Here is a 16,014-nt window from a genome sequence, read left to right on the forward strand (position 1 = left end):
GTGGAAACTCTGCTTCTATGTGCACTTTTGGATTGGGTTCTAGATGCAGAATATTATTGTATGAATTAAAGTCTGTTTAGAAACCCAAGCTGAGACCACATTTAGCATTTGAATAACAATTAAACAGCTAACGTTTTTACTTTACCTTCATTCTTTTCAAATTCAGTTTGTATTTTTGCAAGCAATGCTTCCAGGGTTTTTTGTCGATTCTCAGCATGCTTTGCAGCTTCTCTTTCTTCAGCTCGACAGTTACGAAACACATAGGAACCTGCTGTTTTTTCCATCCACTGCAATAAATGTTCATTGGAAATGAATATTAGTTGCTTAGTTTTAGTTTTTATCTACGTAAGTCTTAGATCTGGTTTAAAGTAGTTAAAAGTGCTTGAAAGTTATTGCAAGCTATAGTACTTTACCTGTATGGGATAAAGTCTTTGAACAATGACATCAATGCAACCAACAGTCCCACCATCAATAAGGAGTGATGACAAAGACAAAGAGAATGGCCGGGGATCCCGATGGTATCCTAATTTGGCATACCATCGCGCGCGTCGAGTGCTGTTAGCTGAAATCTAAAACAAAATATTACACATCTACAAATATGGTTGCCATATTGCAGCATATCTAAGGTACTACCATTTGCCACACACTTGTGGACCTGAAGTTAGTTTTGGCTGAACCGGTCAATAAAAATGCAGATCAAATGATTCATAGCCTGCAAGACTGGTTCTCAAATGCTGTTTACGACAGTTTAGCAGGTGATCCATGATAAAAAGTTCAGTAATGGCAAACTTTGTAAGACAACTTTGAGAGAGGCAATTATAGTTCAAGCTGCTACTTGCTTCAGAAACAAATAGTGGCTTACAGGTAATAAATACATTCTCTGTTGGTTCCAATTCCATCTCTCTAACTTTTTGGACTTGTTTTTCAGATTTTAGGTGTTGGAGCTGGCCCTGTCTTTTTTTTAAAAAAGAGTACTACAAATATCCATTTTACCTTCAGCATAAGAGATTCTGGCGCTTCCAGTGGAGTGCTTGCCTCCTGAGAACCCACAAGTTCTGCTCCATGTACAACAATCTTTTGGCCCACAGTCAGCCTCTTTCTACACAATAGTGATTGGAGGGGAGGGTCCAAGACAGCCTTGATTCCATACCAGCCATCTGTAACTTCAACCACTGCTATGTCATTTTTGCTGTCCTCAGCAGTGCTTTTATCACCACGGATCTGAGACATATTTGTGTTCAATGCTATTATTTTAGTGATGCACAGTATGAGAGTTTTAGCAGCAACATCATCTCTTTCCATTATCCTTTTGATGGCTGAGCGATGACTTTGGTCAACTTCCACGTCATACCTTTCAAAAGAAAAAGAAAATACAATTGGTGTGTGAGCAGTTAGGGAAGTAGCGTGATAACTAAGACCCAGCATCAGTTTCTCAAAAACAAGTCATGCCAGACAAATCTCCTTTCTTTTTTTGATAAGAGTTACAAACTTGGTGGATCAGGGGAATACTGTGGACATAGTGTATCTTGATTTGACAAAGCCCTCCATTATATTCTTGCGGAGAAGCTGGTAAAATGTGGACTGGACAAGATTACTGTTAGGTGGATTTGTAGCTGGTTGACTGACCAAACCCAAAGAGTACTCTCTAACAGTTCCTCATCAACCTGGGATAAAGTTTCAAGTGGGGTGCCACAAGGTTCTGTCCCGGGCCCATTGTTGTTCTTTATAAACTAGGATGAAAGTATTATTGAGGGGATGCTCCTCAAATTTGCAGTGACTCCAAACTGGGATGGGTAGCCTCTGAAGACAGAATCAGGATTCAACATAACCTTAACAGATTGGAGAACTGAGCCCAAACTAACAAAATGAATTTCAAAAGGGACAAATGTAAAGCTCTACACTTTGGCAGGAAGAACCAGCTGCACCAATATAAAATGGGGGACACACGGCTTACCACATTCTAAATCTTAATCTATACTATACCTGTACTTCAGCTGAAGTAGTAGTCTTTCCGGAGTCAAACATTTATTGGCGAATTCCTGTGGAAATGCAACTTCCATAGCTGCTAGTTTCCACACAATCCACTTATAATGATTGTAGACCCAAGCTTTTGAAATTAGCTTAGGATCCACACCAGGTGTATCACACAAAGCCCTGTGGGAAATTATCAGAAAATTCATCAAGTTAAGAGATTTCAAGTTGTAAGAATAGTACCTCAAAGTAGCAACTACCATAACAACTCAAGCTTTTAAATGACTGTTTTGAGCTGACCCATTACAAATAATAGCAAAATAGCTAAGTAACACTCTAATATAATCGGCTACAAACAAGCCACAGTTAAACGTATTTATATCCCTTCATTTCAATGGGAAAGTGTATGGTTGACTAGACTCAAAAGTGCACAACTGTAATCAGATCAGCTTTCCTATTTAAGATTTGGATCAGAAAAACATTTACTTATGAAGACAGCAATTTGTTTTTATAATATTCCTGCTGGATATGCTTTGTGATTAACACACACTGGTAATTAACATTTTAAAGAAACGGTAGCTTGCAGAAATAACTTATTGCTTTTATTATTTATTAAACAGAACTGCTTTTTCAAGTGAGGCTGAGAATAAGGAGCATTTGCTAGGAGATTAAATAAACATTTTCAAAAGGCATATTGTTAAAATGTACTCAAAACTAGATTGCATAAGTTTTGACATATATTCTATTATTTCAATTCCTAAATATCAGCACTGTCAAAATTCTATCAATTATAGTTTTCTACAGAGGACAGAAGAGTACCCAGGTGTTTAATTTACTAATGAATTACGCAAAAACAGGTTCTTAAAAAAAATATTCATCTCAATATATAAAAGTTATGTACTTTAACACCAAGACATTATTTGAGGTTCATAATAATGCACTTAATATTTAAACATGCAAAACCTCAACAGGATGAGGTTTTAGCTGAGATTCCTGTATTGCAGGGGGTTGGACTAGATGACCCTTGGGTCCCTTCAAACTCTAATATTCTATGATACCTGTAGAATTCTTCTTTTCCTGCCTTTCCCTCATCATTTGGAATAAGATATCCACCATCCGCCAGTTGTAGTCCACGTTCTTCTAGAAAACAATCTCTACTGAAAAAATCCTGGATGATAAATTGAAAATCTTCTGCATTTCTGCTGCTTATTTTTAGGCACTGCTTGGAAATGCCAAATGCATACAACTGCAATGGTAAGAGACAAGTTGAATAATTTAGTGGTACAGTGGTACCTCAGGTTACATACGCTTCAGGTTACAGACTCCGCTAACCCAGAAATAGTGCTTCAGGTTAAGAACTTTGCTTCAGGATGAGAACAGAAATTGTGCTCCGGCGGCACGGCGGCAGCAGGAGGCCCCATTAGCTAAGGTGCTGCTTCAGGTTAAGAACAGTTTTAGGTTAAGAACGGACCTCCGAAACAAATTAAGTACTTAACCTGAGGTACCAGTGTATTAAATATGCCCACTACTTACACATCAATATACATTTCTTAGAAATTTCTGTATTTCTTAAAGTGGAAATTCAAGATGAAGTCTAGAATAAATAAGACATGGGTTCTTCATAGAAAGGGCTCAGTTACTCTGTTTTAGCAGGTCAATTTAAAGTCCTGTGAAAGTCAAGGGAGAAAGGCAATATACAATACAATCAGGTCTCAAACTACAATACAGGTAGGTAGCCGTGTTGGTCTGCAGTAGTTGAAACAAAATAAAATAAATAAAATAAAATAATTCCTTCCAGTACAGTAGCACCTAAGAGACCAACTAAGTTAGTTATTGGTATGAGCTTTCGTGAGTGTATCTGAAGAAGTGTGCATGCACACGAAAGCTCATACCAATAACTAACTTAGTTGGTCTCTAAGGTGCTACTGTACTGGAAGGAATTTTTTATTTTTTATTTATTTATTTTATTTTGTTCGAACTACAATGGGCATTTATATTAAATTCAACGCCTTCATTTCCACCAAAAAAAAGGATTTAACTTAAGAAATAGAGCATAGATATAATTGCACATTGAGTCAATTAAACTTCTTGCAGGATCAGGATCTCTTGTAAGGATTTAAGTTATTGCAGTCAGGCAGCAGAGACTAAATATACGTGGCCAAGCTCTATCTGGCATTCTAGACTAAATCATGTTGACGGAACAGGTTCATGATTGGAAAACAGCCTTGTTCTGACCTAATGATAACTATGGTTGCATTATGGAAGGTAACCAACCTTGTGTCCTCCAGATGTTGGACTACAATTACCAACATCCTTGACCACTGAGCATGCTGGCTGGGCTGATGGGTGTTGGGACTCCAACAACCTCTGGAGGGCACCAAGTTGGCTACCACTGCCTTATGGGAATGAGCCACAGTGCACCTTGGGCTCAGACACTTCATTTTCAATCATGGCCAGGAAGAGAAGGTTTTGCTTTAATTTTACACTAATTTCAATTATTTGTTATGTCTGAGTGCTTACAAACTATGGTCAGTCTTAACTGTGGTCAGCTGAAACAAGTAAATTCATGAAGCTGGCTTGTTTCAACTAGCCAGTTAAAATGAACTGCAGTTTAGGGTTTGGATAAGAAGCAAAACCATTGTTTATCATTAGGTCCAAACCAGGCCAGCACGTCTTCATAATGAGATAGGATAATCCAACCAGGCAATAAAGTGCAGGTACCTGATCGCTGGTGAAAGAACCAGGCAATTTCTCTCCCACCGCTGCTTTCAAAGGAATTCTGCAAGGAGCAGATATTTTCACAAGGTACAGGCTGCCTGGTTGTGGACAAATTCTCTGGCTTTGTTTCTTTATAATTCTGATATCTTGTAGATTTCTTGCATATTGAAGATTTGCTATTATTTTTGTTAAATCTGTTAAAGAAACATATTGATCAAGTCCTAAAGAACGCATTTCAATGTAAAATAGAAATTCTAAACATACAAAGGAGGATAGTATTGTATTTTTAGACATTTCCATGTATAAATGTTAATCCAAAGAGTATCTTTAAAAGTTTTAAAGAAAAAAATATTAAAAGAATGCCCACAGCAATATCTAATAATTATTTACTGATAGACCATCACACATGTCTTTATTTTTGCATTAAAGCAGGGATGTGGAATTTGGCCCCTATCATACAACTCCCATATTCCTGGCCATTAGCCAAGCTGGCTAGGGCTGAAGGGAGTTGGAGTCCATCTACATCTTAAATGCCACAGGTTCCCCATTCCTGCACTGGGGCCACCAAATTTAATGTTGCTGTTATTAAAGACAGATTTTTAAGACCGAAGTTTAATGACAAAATCTTCAACTGTATTCCATAACAGCACATTATTAAAAATCACATTGCAAGCTGACAAGTTGATACAAATATAAACTTCCCCCTTGGCCTCCATTTCTATGGAGAGGATCAGGTTTTAGTAATAGCTCTTTACCTTACAGCAGCAAAAGAGGAACTGGATACTGTCCCTCTCTAAAAATATTAGCTGAGGGGACAGAAAGGAGTACTTCACACTAATCTCCAAAGATCTCTGCAATTTAGCCTGCATCTGTGCAGATCCAACATGTGAAACGTCACAGAGAAGGTAACCTTATCAGAAACCATTTGTGAATAAATTATCATAGTAATTAAACAAATGTTCACAAATACATGTGTACACACCTAAACATACCTGAATTTGTATCTCTGGATTCTAAATTTGGAGCCGATATTTGCATGGAATTATTATCTTCAAAGATATTGCCTTCTGTTTCAGTAGTGCTCTGGTTAACTTCTGTAAGATGAAGCTCTTCCATTCTATTAATATTTTTGTTGTCCATTAAGACAGATTCTTTGCTGTTACCTAGTTTATCATCAGAAGCATTTGCTTTTGTTTTAAAAGGTGGTGCAAAGATTTTGGCAGGTTTCTTTGCTGTATTTTCTGCTTTCTTCCTTTCCTCAGTTAAGGTCTTACTAGAATAAGTAAAAAAATAATATTGGTATATTTGAAGACTGCTTGGAAATAAGTTACTGAGACCTTTCAGATTTTAATACTTTAACATTTTGGTCTTGGATTGATCCAAAACTTCTTGCCATTCTCTGTAGAACTGAATAAATTTTGGTAAGAAGTTTTGTACTAACAAACACTAGCAAAAGTGAATCTCTCTCCCCCCCCCCAATTGCTGTTTGACCTGACAGCTACAAGATAAGCATAGCTGGCTACTACCAGTACTGCACACCAAATTCATTTTGGTAGATGATTTAATTACATTAATAACCTGGAAAGGTAGACTTACAGTGATCTGTTCTCTGGTCAGCCAAGCCTATATATAAAGCAGCCAGCCAGAACGGACAGGGAACACACTGAATTCCAGACTTGTTGATAGCCATAAACACAAGATCAGCATGAAGAGCCATGGAATAATTCACTTAAAAATTCTTTTAAAAAATACAAGGATAGAATAAAGGGGGGAAGTAACTTCAGAGTGGGAAAGGTAGGTCAGTGTCATGAGACTGCTTGGGTGACTCCACAAACACAATGCACAGAAGTCCCACACTCCAGCAGCCAGGTTTGACTTAAGGACAGGGCTGTATGTTCCATCATTCACATTCAGTGAAGGAGTGGAACGTACAAGCAAATGATATGACATAGCAGTGTGCCCCTCCAAGAAAGGAAGGAAAACCAGAATTACAGAGCCTGCTAGGCAACCCTCCTCCTGAATGCCATGTCCAGAAATCAAACCAAAGTTCAAGTAAGGATTCTGAGGTTTCTCCTCATACCTGCCCGGTGTACTATTGGATAGTTGGTTTTTAAACTTAGATGAGATTCAGAAATAGTTACAGATAAAGCATAAGGAAACTGTGTCTGGAGAAAAGAAGTCCTGCTATGTACACAGTTAAAAAGCTATCCTGATTTTTTAAAATCTATTTTCCTTACCTTAAAGGGCCACAGACCACTGGCTTTAAAGGAATATTGTAGGTGAACTTTTTTCTGTCATTCACTATACCTGAAGAAAAATGAAGCTGTATTTCAAAGCTACATTACATAATTTGTAAAAGTATAATGTAGAATTCTACATTCATAATCATGATAATACACCTACAAAATCATGTTAATATATTTGCTTTTTATTTATTTATTTAAAAATGGATTTCCCGTGAAATTTCCCCCAAGATTTTTTAGATTTCTACATTTGTATGAACTGGTGAAAAATAAAGTTTGTTGAAGTAGAAACTAACAGATATCATTTTCACATCCGTATTGAAAATACTGGGGGAAATAGCATTGTTACTGGAATTCTGTTCACTTCTCAAAAGTACTGTAAGAGTTAAATGCAAAGGCAGGAAGAGTCCCTGCACTTTTAATCGTTGTGTAGAGTAAGAAATTTCACCCATATGAAAACTTATGCACTTATCAATACGAAGCATCTGGAATAATTGAAATGTGGATTATAAATCTTTAGCAGCATTTGTATACCATGTACACACAATAAGGCATGTAATTTCATGAGGATGAGGTCAATATGCAAAATAGGATTCTTACATTGACCTTGAGAAAATTTTATTATATGTTAAAATGTTTGAATTATAGAAGGCGAAGGAAAACTACAAATACAATACTTCTGATTAACTGATGAAATCATTAAGTATAAAGATTACCCTCCGGATAACTTTTTGAAGGTTTCAAAGATGCTTTGTTACGTTCTTCTGACCGCTCAAACTCAGGCAGCAATTTTCTTTTAATAGGAGGTTCCCCTGAAAGGCAAATGTCATAGAGCATTTTTAAATATTTTAAAGGACCTAGCCCTTACTGATTCTGACTACATCACTGCAGTACATTCCTCAGAAAATTTCTCAAGGGTAATTCAAACTCTCAAGCAATGCCTCTTGAATATTTTAGCAAATAAAAGTTTTTGAAAGTCCCTTGGTTACTCTAATCTGAAAAATTATCCCAGTGGTATTGACAGTTGTCAAGTGCTGTTGTGGTTGCTTGAGAGCAAACAGGCAAGACTCCAACTTGTCTTTTCCAGGCTTTATTGTTAAAACAGACTTTTCACAGTGCAGAGCGTCGCAAATCCATGTCTGCTGAGTCGCTAGCAGAATCTGGGCGTGGCCGGTCCTCGTACCTCCCCCAGCATAAGTTGTGTGACCCCCTATCCTTCTCCTACCCTCTCTGCGCCGAAACCTACTTCGCAGAGTGGGCGCTGGCAAAGGGGTGCTTCCCTCCCCTCTGCTTTGCTCAGGCTCGGTGTTGGGGCTCTCCCTAGCATCTCCTGGCCCTTGCACCCCCTCCCCAATGGAGGCAGGGCTTTCCTCCTCGCCAGAGGAAGAACTGCTTTGCAAGATCTTCGGAGGCTCCCTGTAACACAACTGCCCTTCCACCTCTCATCTTTGAGCTGATGGCAGTTTCCTGACAGCGGTCATTGCCAAAAATAGCATTCAACTGGTACTTTTTCATGATTTTAGTGAATATGCTAGCCCTGGATTACTGGGATCTAAACTCCATGATGGTCTTTTGATGCATATGTAAAACCTACAGTAATCTTCAAAATATTTTTGAAGAGGTATGCAATGATTACTAATAACTTTTTCAAAATCATGGACATAAAAGTTTTATTTTACACAATTTGTATAGGGCTTACTTGTATAAACTTGTAAGTTTGCATAAGAAATGTAAGACTGTTTCACATTAAACTTCAAAGGAATGAAAAATTTACAAAGACTGCAGTCCTGATAGGCATGCAAATCTCTTTCCCAATCCCCCATTTCCCTTGCAAAGCTTGTGTGGTGTTTGGGAAGCATTTGTAGATGAGAATCAGTGAGTAGCATTGGCTTGTTCAGCACTCCTGCAACTTCTCTGCAAATGCACTTCCTCAAAGCATTTTCACTTAACAGCTAAAATCTAAAACTGGTAGTGATTCTACCTAACAAGCAAATGAGGGTGGGAGAATTTGGAGAAAATAATCACTTAAGTATGTGATTGGTTATGCACCCCTTTCTCCCACTAATCCTGGCTGACAAGTACCTTGACTCTATATTCTAACTGGGTGCACTTTAACCCATTGTTAATGGTTTACTATGACCATGCATATTACTCCCACTTCACCCCTGTCCACCAGTGAGCAGGAGCAACTCTCAATGATCTTTGATTTAGCACTACTTACATCAAAACCAGGAATCATGGTTTGTTTCACTCTGAACAAGCCATACTCTAAAGCCAAGATATGGTGTTGGCTTAATGCTCGGGCCTGGAATCAAATCAAACACAATCCCAGTTTAGATTTAATGCTGAATCAAGGATCACAGTAGGTTGCTCCCACTCACTATCAGGAAGCAGCAAAGCAGGAGCAAACTGCATTCATGGCTGCGCATTAACTGTGGCTTGCAGTGACACGCCAATGCTGTCAAGATCTTGGCAAATCTGAGACCGAGACCATGGATTTTCTAAGATGTCTCGCTCCCTGCTAATTATTTTATTGCTCCCTTCTAATTCATTCAAAGTAAACTAAACTGAGATCAATCGCAGTGCAACTCAGTAAATGTACAGGAACAGTTTTTTGAAAAAACAAAACAGCCACCTACCAAAAGTGTTTTCTTCTTTCATGTGCCTTTTTCCAGTTCTTGTATATGACAGAAAATTATTCGGTTTCTCAAAACTCAATATGGAATTTTTATTTTTCTGTACTTCTGCATCAGGAAGTTCATCATCTTCCATGAAAGCTTTGGCACTTTCTGTAGCTTCTATTTCCAAGTAATTTTCCGGAGTTTGTGCATAATGACAATGAGGATCCAGATTTCCTTCTGTTGCAGTACCACAATTTGCTGAACATTTAGTTTTGCTTCTACTCCGGCATGGTTGGGTTATCTTCAAAGCCTCAATTTCTTTTGAACATGTAAAGTTTTCTTCAAACTCAGAAATTTGTTTTTGCTTCTTAGTGTGAGACATGCACACAGGTATTTTAATGCTCAATGGGTTTTTTATAATCTTATTTTTGTTAGGTGTACTTGTGGCTGAATGAAGTGCTTTATATTTATTTTGTGGTTTAGACTCTGAAATAACTTCATCCTGCTCTATGGCCTCTGTAGCAAGAACTTTTATAGGACCTTGCCCCACACTCCGTTGAGCATCAGAAAAACTATTACTACTAACATCATCAAATTCTTTTAAGAGACCCATAACTTTCTGGAGAGCCTTTTGAGAAATTTCTACTTGTTTTCCACTTGCTGTGGCAAAGCCACAGGGAATATTTGCATTCGCTTCAGTATCTGAAAATCTTTTCCCTTGAGATACAAGTATTGTGTCTTTCTTTGGAGCTTCTTTGCTCCCAGGAGAAGATACTTCACCATAACTATAATCACAATTAGAGAGATGACTCGGGTGATCTAATGAATTATTTTCCATTTCAGAAAAAAGCAGTCTTGCTTTCTTTAATGACTCTTCAGATAACTGGACAGGTTTTCCACTAGCTGTGCTAAAAAACCCAGAGTTATCAGTAATAAAATCTGACTTGATACACTTCTGTTTGTTGGGAGTCCATGTATCAGATTGCTTATTATGCATTTGAAAGCATAACTCAGGGTGAGTGTTCAAGATCATAGATTCAGTATACTTTAATGTGTGCTCATCTGCACAGCACTCTGTGGCTCGAGAAAACTGAGGTGCAATTATATTTTCCACTGGATTGTTCTCTGCAGATGAGTAATTATTAGATTTGATACACACTCCAGTGCCACAGGCATCAGAACAGCTCTCTAAAAGGTCGTGTTTATTTGTTTTAGGTTGAGATTCCATGTTCTCTTTTACAGATTTATAGCAGTCTTCATGAAGCACATGCCTGGCTTTTTTTAATGCTTCCTGAGAAACTTCAACAGCTTTACCACTTGCTGTACTGAATGCAACTGGCTTAGCCTTCAGATGTTTTGAAGTCGAAGTTGGTGCTTCACTGGCTGAATATTTCTGCAAGACGTTGGTACTGAACAATCTTAAGTCACATTTCTGTATCATGCTACTCTCATTTTTACAAGTTTCATTGTAAGTGTGAACATTATTGTCAGCAAACACATTTTTTGATGGTGCTGCTTCTTGAGAAACACAAGTTAAATTCTCTGACACATAATTTTCCTTATGACATTCATCTGGTAAATGGTTCAACAAAGAATGCTCACTCTTCAAATCAGAGGTACTAGCCTTTGAAGTGGTACTGCAAATTAAATTTGAGGAATCAAGGTTTTTATTATTGCCAGTGTTTCTAGATGCCAAGTCCTGAAAACTTTGCATTGCACTAGTATCTGACCCTTCAACAGGCAAATGCTGATCAATAAATTCAATTTTTGAAATATTTTTGCTTTTTGTACATGCCAGATTATTCTTTGTCAACAAGCCTTCATTCACTTTCTCCCCTCTAGTATGAGATACTAAATCTGATTCAGATGCATTCATCTCCGAAGAAAGTTCTTTAATAGTGTCAAGATCCTCAGTCTTCTTAATAGTGTTTGAGGACAAATCTGGAAGATCTTCAAAGTTACCTTCAGGATACAGATATTCATGTTTTTCATTTCCTTCTTCAAATTCCTTGCTAACTTTGGTAATTTTCTCATTTATTTTCTCCTGAATTATAGGCTTCATAAAATTACTAACCTCTTCCTCCATTTCTGGAAAAACAGTTTCATCTTCTGAAAGAAGATGCTTTGCTTTAGCTAAGGATTCATTAGCAATTGTAATTTGCTTACCACTAGCTGTATGAAAACCCATTGCAATAATCTGCTTCTCTTTTCTGATTTCAGAGATTTCTTGATGGTTGGACCTTTCAGTTTCACTGAAGTTAATATTCTCTTTTACAGAACTGACATCTCCCTTTTCGCTTTTAGGGCTTGTCTTCCCACTGGAAGTTGGCATAGTCTCTAGTTCTTCTCTTGTACAGGAGGCAGCCAACAAATGAAGCTTTTTACTTTTTCCTGCAAATATGTTCCCATCAGCAACAGTGTGAAATCTCTGTAGAAAACCACTTTCTAGATTGCTCACCTTTTCCTCCTCTTGATTTAAATCGCAGTTTTCTTTTCCATATGCATTATTCAAGGTGGATCTTTTTTCAGTCTTAGCAACTTCAGCTAAACATGTTAGATCCGACAAAGCTTCTTGCAAATTATAATTACACTGAGTTTCTTCACAGTTTACAAAGTGATGTGAGACTAATACACTTTGATTATTTTCAAAGGAAGACAGTTCATTTCCTGTCATACAGACAGAGTATTTTTTAATAATTTTTAGGTTAACTTCTGTAGTACTAGAAATCTGAACACTGCCTTCATTATAATTTACAATTTTTGACTTACTTTTTATATTTTCTTTAACAAATTTAATTGTATCTTTTGTATTCTTTTTCATCAAATATTCAGCATTTACTTCTTTGACCCTCTGATGCCAATCAATTTCTCTCTCTTTCACGCAGTTGGGATTACTCCAACTATTGTTGCTCCTATTTGAACAATCGCGTAGCATTATTTTTTGGTGAGGGCTAAGCATTTCGTTCACTCCATCCAGATCGCCGACTAATTTTGTAGCTTTCTTTATAGCATCAACATATAAGCTCATCTCTTTGCCCCCAGCTGCACTACAGCTCCCCAGATCAGACAAATTGAATTGTGATGGTGCTGAAACAATTGGGACAAAAATATTGTTCTGTTTTGTGCTTGTATCAATGGATGTAGCTTCTTCACTACTTTGTATCTGTATCTTAGATTTCTCAGTCATGCGTATATGTTTATTGGGAGACAGATCATGGCCTCTTTGAACCTTTTCTTCAGAGCTTTTCTCAAAATCATTTTCTTTCCAAACTTCAGAACATATATCAGTTTTATCAAAGCTTCCAGACATCTCATCAGCATTACTGAATGCCCCCATATTATGCTTTTTGAACTGTGTAAATTCAAACTGACTACCTGTTTCTTCTAGTATATTAGAAATTTCAGTAACTTCAGCTTCTTGGCTTGCTGTTAAATTTAGTTTTCCTTCAGGATATTGATTACTCAGCACATTCTGGAAAGCAGAATTGGCACACTTGGGGAAAATAATTTGGGCATCATTCATCTGAATACCGAGCAGATCACAAATGTGTGAAAAATTAGATGAATTTTCAGTCAGTTTATTCATTCCAAGTGAAGATATCTCAGCACTTCTCTGTGCATTTTCATTTGAAATATTTTGCATTCCTTTGCTAGGAAAATCTTCAATAAATTTATCTTCTATGTCTTTGAACAATAACTTGCCTTTTCTAATATTGCAATCAGACAGTGATATCTGTTTATTGGATGCTGTTCTGAAGCCACCGAACTTTTCAGTTCTGCTATGACTTATACCTCCTAACCAGCTCTGCTCACTAGCTTCAGCATTTCCTGCTAAGTCTACTTGTAGATGCTGGCTTGGGTCTAACTTTTTCTCCAATGCTATAAGCTTAAAAGATTCATCTACAGTAGGTTTTGGCATTTCCTTTGATTGAGACCCAAGTTCAGCCACCTGAGTGCCACTTGCCAAAAACTTTTGTGTAGCCGATTCCAAGATTGCTTGTTGGTTTCCAGTTTTTGATGCATGCATTCCCAATGTAGATTCCTCCATCACCACTTCTTGCAATCTTTCACCATTTTCTCTTTGTAAATTTATCTTGTGACCCACTGAATGGGACATGCTTTCACTTGACTCTGTTTCTTGATTAGCAGATATATTACTAGAAGGCATAATTGTTCCTTTTCTGTTGTCTGTCTGTTGAAGTATTGACAACTGATCTGTAAAATTATGTTCTGTGTAATTGAGTGGAGCTTCATGGGAAATGTTACTAAGAATGCAGTTTTTATCAGACTCTACTTGCTGTTTCTCTTCAAGTATGTGCTTGTTAGCGTGCATAATGTCTTCCTTTCGTTCTGTAAGAAATTGAACCATGATAGTAATGTTAGTTGGAATGGCATCATTATTTTTTTTAAAAAAATTCTCTCTCACACCAGCTTTTGTGTTTAGTCTAGTGTACTAAATCCATTTTCAGAATGTCTCGTAACCACGATGAAGTATGCTGCAGCTAATACTTCGTGCTTTTGCATTCAATATTGCTGTTATCGGAGGAATTACTAAATATTTTTTCTATGCATTTGAGACATTTAATTTCCCCCCTTTTTTAAACAACTCTAACTTTTGACATAATAAATTACCAAGAAAATGGTAAATAAAATGCTTAAGCAGTTTATTTAACCTGTTTTTTTATCAGCTGTGATTGCTGAACAAAATGCACACTTTTACTTTCTGACTACAAGGCCACTTCAAGAAATCAAGCCAAAATACCTGAGGATATAACAAAAACATTTTTTTCAATAAATGATAATAAAGGAGTCACTACTAATTATGGAAGTTAACTTTAAACTTGCAGCCACGTGGCCTTGCAATGGAATGTCCAGAGAAAAAAGGGAGCTGCTTTAGGCTACAGCTGCAAATCATCATGAGCTCCAACCTGCTTCTTTTTTCCCACTGAAGCCTCTCAAATCATAAGACTGTCTTCCCTCACATTATTACCCACCATCTTTTTCTGCGTTGCCTTCCTTCTTTTCCTTCCCTCAGCCTGTGTCTCTTCCCCACTCATGTTCTTTTCATGCAGCATTTGCCACCACTTATGTGAGAATCCCATATACTTGCCATGGTAAACAATTAACTTCAGCAATATATAATCCACAAATGCAAATATATTAATTTAGTGGGCCTTTTCAATGCAGTGAACATGACTGTCTAGTTCATAGCAAAAACATAGCTATAGTAAGTACAGGAATGGAGGTTTAAGATTTTGATTTTTTAAAAACCACAGGGTGAAAAAATACAAATCTACCTTCATTTCTTATGGCTGTTGCAGAAATTTCAGAGTCGTAAGATTTTAAATCTGCACAAGTTGGCACAAGGCAAGCAGAGGAGCCATCTCTCTTTGTGGTTCCTTCTTCCTGGTGAACTGAGGTATTATTTATTGTATAAATAAATTTTTTTGGTCGTTTTTTCAAACCAGAAAGTGAGGTCATACTTTTCAACCCAGACCTTGTAAGTCCACTAACATCACCAGCAGCTTGGGTAGAAACACTACCTAGAGGATAATAGTTCTTTTTTCCATTTTCTCTTGAGTAATTACAGCAACTATTATCAGCTTCTGTAAAAGTTGTGTTTTCCATTATGAAGGAACTACTGTCTGAAACATTTATGACAGATGCCAGCTCAGCCTCACAATCTTTCACCAATGTTGGGCTCTTATTGCTCATAATCGCAACAGGCAATGGAGAGTTTTCAGGCGGTGGTATTGTTTCCGGAGAACTGGTGTTTAGCAGCTTGTTACCTTTTATTAGGCATGATGTGTTTTGAATACACGATTCTAGCATTTCAGTACTAGCATACTCTTTGCCAACAGATAGTTGCCTATCTTCAGAACACTTCTTGATATATGACATAGGAGATGAATCAGAACAGTGTGAGGATGTTTTTTCAAGCTGTGTTATGTCAAGTCCAGATAGGTCCAGCTGAGACCATGAGCAATGCAAAGATGATGGTATTTCCTCTTCTTTCGATATGCTATTCTGATTCACAGAGTGCTTTTGCATTCCATTATTTGGAATAGTCTGCAGGTGACATTTGGCGGAATTTCCATATTTTGTTATAATTTTGTCTTCATCAGTTTCTTGATATTCACGTTTTGCTTTATCAGAAAATGTCTTACTTTCCTTGACTCTTTTTGGTTTTCTAAGAAAGGCTTTGCTGCTTGCAGAGCATTCAGAAAGATCATTCTCTGTTCCATCATTCATATCTTCATCCATTGGTACATTTGGTAGCATATAATCTTCTCCTAATTTACTGGGAAATATGTTCTTACCAAAGGATCCAGCTAATAACCTTTCAAAATCTGTAAATAAAAAACCATGAACATGAGAAAGCAATATTTTATGAAGGACTTTAATTCCACATTTCATTTATAACATGTATTCCAATATATGTATTAAATGATTTATTTTGA

At 37.1% G+C, this 16,014-nt stretch overlaps 1 protein-coding gene across 2 annotated transcripts in view; it reads right to left on the bottom strand.

The window, feature by feature from the left end:
• The window catches only part of BRCA2 (BRCA2 DNA repair associated), a 31,779-nt gene that overhangs the window by 8,312 nt on the left and 7,453 nt on the right, over positions 1-16,014 (bottom strand). For both annotated transcript variants that reach the window (XM_083608917.1, XM_083608918.1), the window contains exons 8-18: positions 14,851-15,903; positions 9,572-13,903; positions 7,649-7,744; positions 6,927-6,996; positions 5,682-5,962; positions 4,693-4,883; positions 3,030-3,217; positions 1,984-2,154; positions 994-1,351; positions 414-569; positions 146-287 (exon numbers count right to left, since the gene is read on the bottom strand). In XM_083608917.1, the coding sequence (XP_083465043.1) occupies positions 146-287; positions 414-569; positions 994-1,351; positions 1,984-2,154; positions 3,030-3,217; positions 4,693-4,883; positions 5,682-5,962; positions 6,927-6,996; positions 7,649-7,744; positions 9,572-13,903; positions 14,851-15,903 (7,038 nt within the window). The remainder of the gene's footprint in view (positions 1-145; positions 288-413; positions 570-993; positions 1,352-1,983; positions 2,155-3,029; positions 3,218-4,692; positions 4,884-5,681; positions 5,963-6,926; positions 6,997-7,648; positions 7,745-9,571; positions 13,904-14,850; positions 15,904-16,014) is intronic.

Source organism: Podarcis filfolensis (assembly GCF_964270895.1).
Source record: "Podarcis filfolensis genome assembly, chromosome: 4".
Lineage (NCBI taxonomy): Eukaryota > Metazoa > Chordata > Lepidosauria > Squamata > Lacertidae > Podarcis > Podarcis filfolensis.